Source organism: Rhinolophus hipposideros (genome assembly GCF_964194185.1).
Source record: "Rhinolophus hipposideros genome assembly, chromosome: 21".
Classification (NCBI taxonomy): Eukaryota; Metazoa; Chordata; class Mammalia; order Chiroptera; family Rhinolophidae; genus Rhinolophus; species Rhinolophus hipposideros.
This window is the reverse complement of record NC_138067.1, coordinates 35290236-35297675: the sequence shown is the minus strand read 5'-3', so window position 1 is coordinate 35297675 and position 7440 is coordinate 35290236. Positions and strand designations below refer to the sequence as shown.

General features: G+C 50.2%; 1 protein-coding gene and 1 pseudogene across 2 annotated transcripts; both read right to left on the bottom strand.

The window, feature by feature from the left end:
• Positions 1–1028: 1028 nt before the first annotated feature.
• Positions 1029–2612, bottom strand: LOC308489404 (peptidyl-prolyl cis-trans isomerase A-like). Its single transcript, XM_081030453.1, has one exon. The coding sequence runs from the start codon at positions 1703–1705 to the stop codon at positions 1211–1213; it is 495 nt and encodes a 164-aa protein (XP_080886579.1). The 5' UTR covers positions 1706–2612; the 3' UTR covers positions 1029–1210.
• Positions 2613–2819: 207 nt separating this feature from the next.
• Positions 2820–3734, bottom strand: LOC308489855 (beclin-1-like; annotated as a pseudogene). The gene has a single exon. The product of its transcript is annotated as a beclin-1-like (transcript).
• Positions 3735–7440: the final 3706 nt, after the last annotated feature.

The following is a 7440-nucleotide window of genomic DNA, read 5'->3' as shown; positions in this document are numbered from 1 at the left end:
GCCAACAATCATACAGGTGTTGACCTTAAACAAAACGTCTGTTTGATATTCTTCCAAAAGAAAAGTTTCAGAGAAAAAATAATCTGCTATGCATAACCTGAAGCCACTCAAGGGCACAGCTATGCTGAAAGTTCTCAGCAAAGTCAGAAGAAAATCATTTAAAAAAAGGAGTTTGGAAAACTGTTCAACTTAAGCAGTACTTTCCATAGGGCTTTGCCATCGATGTCGCAGTGAAAGCTCCGGTTCCAGGGCATCCCCAATCCCACCTTGGTTGAAGTTTACATTTTATTTATTTGTTTATTTATTTATTTGTTCCTTCGTTCATTTATTCACTCATTTGTTGATTTTTATGCAGCTAAGCTTTTTGACTCGATTACATGACAATCCATTGGTCTGCCTTGCTCTTTCAATCGTTTTATCACGCACGATGCTGTCAAGTCATGCTTTGATTATTTGGAAATTATGGTTTCACTGACAGAGGCAGGTTTTCTGAATGTTGATACACTTCATGATAAAGATTCCTATTCATTGATGTCACCCTTAATCTTCAGAGTTGAGATGCTGTGAAGTTCAGAGTCGTCGACACACACTTCCAAATTTATTTTTTGTTCTTTTAAACTGCTCGCTTTTATACTGAAAAAAAAAAAAATACCGTTATTTGTTTTTCTGGAATTGACAGTCTCACTTGTTTGGTTTTTGAGGGAAAGATTGCGGTCTCACCATTTAGTTACAGTGATTCCTAGATAAAGTGCTAACTGTGGAAAGGAAATCTGAAAGTTTCATACTGACATGCACAGTTAGCACCCTTTCTCCACCAATCAGTTAAAGAACCTATTACGTTTTAAGTACTCATACAACGTGCTTTCACTATGCTCTTGAACACATTGCCACGCATTTAATGCATTAAGTAACACAAATGTTTTATCTTACATTTCTGTAGGTCAAAAGTGGTAGTGGATGGTGCCCTATTTATTTATTTATTTATTTATTTATTTATTTATTTTTTGTTGTTGTTGTTGTTTAGCTTTTATTTCATAATCATAAACTTAACTCTGCAACCCAGCTAGACTTGGAGGGGGCAAGGAAAATACGAAACCCACGAACTGCAGCGAGAGCACAAAGATTATGGGGTGTTCTGAGCAGATGGGGCAGGGGTGCTCTCCTGACTATAGAAGGAATGGTCTGGTTAAGGGAAAACCAGTCAAATGCATCAGAGTTGTCCACAGTCAGCAATGGTGATCTTCTTGCTCGTCTTGCCATTCCTGGACCCAAAGCGCTCCATGGCTTTCACAATCTTCATGCCATCTTTCACCTTGCCAAAGACCACATGCTTGCCATCCAACCACTCAGTCTTCGCAGTGCAGATGAAAAACTGGGAACCATTTGTGTTGGGTCCAGCATTTGCCATGGACAGGATGCCAGGACCTGTATGCTTCAGAATGAAATTCTCATCATCAAACTTCTCCCCATAGATGGACTTGCCACCTGTGCCGTTATGGCGTGTGAAGTCACCACCCTGGCACATAAAGCCAGGAATAATTCTGTGAAAGCAGGAACCTTTATAACCAAATCCTTTCTCCCCAGTGCTCAGGGCACGAAAGTTTTCTGCTGTCTTTGGAACTTTGTGTGCAAACAGCTCAAAGGAGATGCGGCCCAAGGGCTCACCGTCGACAGCGATGTCGAAGAACACGGTGGGGTTGACCATGGCTGAGCGCGGGCAGGTCCGGGCGGCGGCGTCTGGAAGGCAGCCTATTTTTTTAAATTAAAATGTATTGGGGTGACAATGGTTAGTAAAATTACGTAAGTTTCAAGTGTACAATTCCATAATATGCGCAGGATGATTTGATTAATAGAAAATCCCAAAGCATTCAAGACAATAATACATTGTTTAAGGACACATACATAAGTGGTAAAACTATATGGAGAAGTAAAGGCGTGATCAACATATGATTCAGCATGATAGTTACCCCAGAGGGGCAGGAGCCTGGCAGTCTCATACCCTGTGTCCCCTCTGAGTCATGTGTCCCCTTCAGCAGGTGGTCCCAGTTGCATAGTGCTAGGTCTCACAGACACAGGGTATGCCCAGACATGCAGTGTCACACACAGTATTGCTGAAGTGACACAACACTATCCCATTCAGGGACTCACATACAAACTGCAGAAATTCATTCTACATCCATTTACCTAAGTGAGAACAGTAACTCATTTTTTTCCAGACTTCCACAAATCTTTTATTACAAAGAGTCAAATCTCTCCATGTCTCAGACTGTGTTAAACACCATTTCTTACCTCTAATAGAGTACCCATTCAGTACTAGAACCGAGTGAAGAAAGTGTTAAATTTCAAACTTCTGATCACATCACATGGTGACCAGGCAAAGCTCATATGTCATTTTCTCACATTATCCAACTGTGTATCTCACACATCTCATAGTCTCAGTGGAGACAAAGTTTCTATTTCATATTGTAAGTGCAGGAAGTTGAGAGAAATAAAATCCAGTGAAAACACAGTGATGTCAATTTAACTGAGGTTTTTTCAAAAAAAAAGCAAATTTAAAATTGTTGTTTTGAAGGGAGAAAGGGCAAGGAAGGCATGATATTAAGAATCAAAACGATGACAAATGCTGGTAGCTATACATGGCATGTCGTGGCTCTGGAAACTATCATATGATATCTTACAATAAAGGGACTTTTGTGGATTTGGGGGGGCTATTATAAGCAGGTGCTGTTTGACATTATCTGAATTTAGTTTAAGGCTCTTTTTGTAAACAAAATAAAATTTGAAGGCTTTAAGGCAAGCATCTCTAAGAAAAAAAAAAGTCATTTGTTATGTAATAGTGAGGCAAGACCCCACTTAAGGTTCGTCATGCATGAACTTGCTATTACTCACTGTTCCTCAGAGTTAAACTGGGTTTTGATGGAACAGGAGCCACCGCTGACGCCTCTGTTTTCAATCTTGCCCTTCTCCACATCCATCCTGAAAGGAAGACAAAAACGTGTCTCCCCTTTCTCAACCTCTTTTTGGAACTGCTGCACACAGCCCAGGAAAGCCACCATCGCACGGCAAAACTTGTCCCGGCAAAATGGCAACCCCCAGAACAATACATCAGCAGCTCCTTAGTTTTGTCTGTCTGAGGCTGCAGATGTGAATAGTTTCCATAGGAACAAGGCCAGACCCCTGAAACTTCAGATCCATCTCACTGGTCAGGACATGGAGCAGCAATGCCAGCCAGCCCCAAGCAGCACTGACCTCGTTCCATGCCACAGGAACACTGGGCAGGAGACCTCGTCTGATGTTATTAACTGTGCCAAATTGACCACTGTGAAGACGGAAACGGTCTCACTGAAGACGCTGGTTTTCTTAGCTTGCCCACCTGCATCTGGGCATAATGCAGCTGGTTTCTTTCAGCCCATCACCTTCCAGCGCTGTCATTTAAACTCACTGTATTCCCTCCGATACTGAGCTTCCTCCCCATCCAGTCTCTCAGCCTCCGCCTGGGCACTCTCAAGCTTTTTCTTGCTCTGTCTGGTGGCTCTTCTCCACCTCTTCCAGCTCCTGGGTCGGCCTGTGCTCCTCCAATGCCAGCTCCTGTGGCTCCATTGGTTGCTGTTCACTGTCACCTGCATTCATTTGCTCGAAGATCTCCAAACATGTTCGCAGTTCTGACACTCATTTTCGGTGACGTCGAGCTCAGTGTGCAGCTGGTCTAAGAGAGAATCTGTGTATTCCCACATCTGTCTAGCCCCACAGGATGTCAAAAGGGCCCCCAGGGACCTTCAGTCTCTGACTAATGTTCTCCAAGGGGCCACCACCGGCTGTCTCCCCATCAGAGTGAAGCTGTGGCACTTTCCATGGACACCATCCTGGTGAGGTTCAGTAAGTGGCTCCGTCCTGACTTAGCCTCTTCCTCCTGGGTCTCCCCGGGCCAAGGAATGGAGCTGTGAGCTCCTAGAGGTGACTCAGTCCAGTTTTGGGGGCTGGTTGCTACGCTGGCACACAAAGCTGACCTGCGAGGTGCTGCTGGGCATCTGACCCCTCCATCTCTTGGGACCCGGAGCTGCCACCATGGTCCACTGCACAGAGGGACACGGTGGCCTCGAGTTGGCCCTGGAGCAAGTCCTCCAGAACAGCCATCATCCAGTCTTCAGTTACTTCCCAGTCCACCAGCCAACAGCAAGCCACTTTTATGAGCATTTATTATGCACGTCAGCGTTTTAAGTGCCTTCTATGTACAGACCCACGTCACCAGCACCTTGGGAGCCAGATGCTGGGCAAGGCGCTGGGCACACTGTGACCACTGTCACAGACCCCGTCCTCATGAAGAGTGGGGTCCTGGCGGGGAGGGCGACGAACCTGGGAATGCCCACGTGGGGTGTACACGCTGTCACAGACATGGGCAGAGAGCCTCAAAGCCCCCCCACGCCCCCCCCACCCAAATCCCCTTCAGCTGCTACACCTCTTCCCAAAATACTTGAAAGAAGTGGCTGCTCTTTGCCTTCTCATCTTCCCTCCCCCCATCTCCGTGGGCTTTGATCTATCTTCCCCACTTCTGCACAGAAACAGCTTTATTCCAGGTTGCCAGTCATCACCAGCTTTCCAAAACCCCTGCCGCCCTTCTCACCAAGGCTTCTCTGATGCTTAACCAACCCTCTGGCTGCTCACTTCATCCCCTGCGCCCAGGCATAAAGGTGGGCGCACCTCAGGGCGCTGGCTCGGCCCCTTCTCGTTTCTATCTCACCCTCCTTCGATGTGATCTCATCTCTGACTTCAAGTACCTGCACAGATGGCTCTAAAACGTGTGTCTGCAGGTGGCCCTGATTTCTCCCCTAAGCTCCAAACTCATGTATCCAACTGCCTGCTCCCTGTGACAGCCATCTCTGTGTGGACTACAGGATTTTTGATTCACACAAACCTGTTCCACCGTGCCTTTCCCCGCCAGGGAAATAGCAACCCACCCAGTTGCTCAGTCCAAAAACCAATGAGTTACTCTTTTTTTCTGATCAGACCAAGCATGATAAAGTCTTTAAATATATATACATATATATAAATAGAAGAGGAAAACAGAGGAGGGAGGGTTCACGTCACAGCCAAGTGCACTGTCCCCCCAGACCCCTAACAGTGAGACCCCCCGCTCCCCTACTCAGGGTCTTCCCTTAGGACCTGACCCCTGCCCCCCCACACACACCACGGAGCAGCACCTCGTGCCTCCTCCTCTTCCACGTGGTCCACGCCTGGTCAGTTTGATCTCCATTGCAGACAGAGCCTCGTGCTCTAAAGACACTCTTCTCTGCCAGTGGGATGCCTCCACACCCCATTAGAGCTATCTCCCAAGTTTGGGGGAGCCGCTCTCCCCAGAGTCAGTGATTCCGTGCCCGGGGCCAAAATTGGCCAAGTTCTTGGGGGTGGAAGACGAGAGCTGAGGCGAGCTGCGCAGGGCCACGGGAAGAGGTGGTTGAGGGACAGGCCGAGACCCAAAGCCCCCATCTGGCTGCAAGGACAACAGATCCTGGCTGAGATCCACTCAGCTCAGGAATGTGGCAATACCAGGCCATGGACCAGGCACACGGCCCAGCTAAAGATGCCTGGAAGTCCTCATTAGCACCGTTGGCTCAGGTGAAAGATGGAGTTTCCAACAATTTGGGATTGAAGCAGGGTGAGTAAACATCAGGCCTGGTGAAATACGTCTCCCTGGCCTTGAGCCCCACCCTCTATGTCCGCGAACCTGACAGTGGACAGGGCACTGATGGCCCACGTGCTGTCACAGAGGAGTGAGCCAGCTGTGTCATGCAGGTGCCTGCGACAGTGTGTGGCAGGTAACTTCAGGCAACTAAGGTGGCGGTTGTGAGACATACAACCAGCGGCAGGGCAGGTGTGTGTGAAATGGGCAGGTGTACCTGCACGGCAGACACAGAAGTGTGCATTGGTGTGGGACGATGAGGGCGACCAGTGAGCGGTTGGGCACACACGGGTGAACACTTCCCTCCAAAGTGCCAGGTGTTCCAGGGCCACAGTTCCCCAGGTCAGGGGGTCCAGAGGCCTGATGTCCTTGGGACCCTCTCAGGCCCTCTCTTCCCTCCAGGGTACCCCCCTTGCAGGACAGGAAAGGGTCCACTTGTGACACCCCCCCCCAGGCTTAGGAAGGTCAGCCCAGCACTCCCCTCAGAGTCAGAAGGAAGATGGAAGGGAGGAAGGCACGCTCTGCTCCTTGGGTTCTCCAAGACCCAGACACATCCGGGGCTCCGTCTTCAGGATCCAGGGGCCTGGTGAGTGCCTGCTGCCTTGACCTGGTGCTGCTACCCCAGCAGACGGTGCCACACAGACTTCCTTTCACGAAGACTCAGGAAGAGCTTCCCCATCTCCACCCGAGGCCATATGGCCCCTCCCACCTCTGAGCCCCTCATCCATGTCTGCTGAGCAGTCACCCAGTCCCCAGCGCATGTGTCCACAGACAGCCCTCTGCCAGCCTGGTACCCAGGACACCCACTTAGGGCACTTTCAGACCCAGTGCTCACCCACCATGTGGAGGCAGGTCCTCCAGGTCACCGGTAACCTGGGCGTTCACCTCACTCCCAGACCCATCCTCAGATCCTAGCCCAAGGCCCACCCAGAACCCCACCATCCCCCGCAGCCCTCGCCCCTCCCGAGGGTATCTGCTGACCAGAAGTGCACAGAGCTGGAGACCAGCCTCGGGGATGAGGGTGGAGGTGGAAGGAGATGGTGGTCAGCACAGCCCCACACGTCACCACGCTTACCCTCTGACCGCCACCGCACCTGGCCCACTGACCCCGAGTCATTCCTTGGCCCACATGGCTCTCCAGACTTTCACTGCTGTGGATTCCCATGCCCAGCCCCTCCCAGGTCCCACAAATCACTGCCCAGCCCCTTCTAGCCACAGTTCAACAAGCTCTCATCTGCGTCTTCTGGCCAAAGAGCAGCAGGAAGCACTGAGCAGGAGGGGTCATCACCATCCCCTCCAGCCCGAGGACCATGAGGGCACCCCAGGCCCAAGACCCACCCCTAGAAGCCTCCAAGAGCCCACCCCAGCCCCAAATCTCACACACACACACACAAACACTGCAGTGGACCCAGCACTCGAGTCTTGCCTCTCCGCATGAGAACTGGCCCCAGGGCCTAGCACAAAGGCACACCTGTGTGTGGACTGCCTGGGCTACGCACGCACACACCTGATGTGCAGTGTGTATAGTACTCATGTAAATCCGTCCTGGACCTTTATAACCCACCCTTGGCTCCTTCATTGGGCAATTCAGGCTGCACTTGGACTTGCAAACCAATGGGGGCCTAAATACAGACCCCTAAAGCCCAGGGCAGGGTTTGGCTCAGGCTGTGGTACCAACCACGTGCAAGGCACTGTGGAGACAACAGTGAAGTACCCCAACAGGTCCGGCCTGGAGAGCACACCATCTAGTGAGGACACAGACA

Bases quoted from the DNA above. Each gene is read 5' to 3' on its own strand.
- LOC308489404 (XM_081030453.1), bottom strand. From the start codon at position 1,705: ATGGTCAACCCCACCGTGTTCTTCGACATCGCTGTCGACGGTGAGCCC.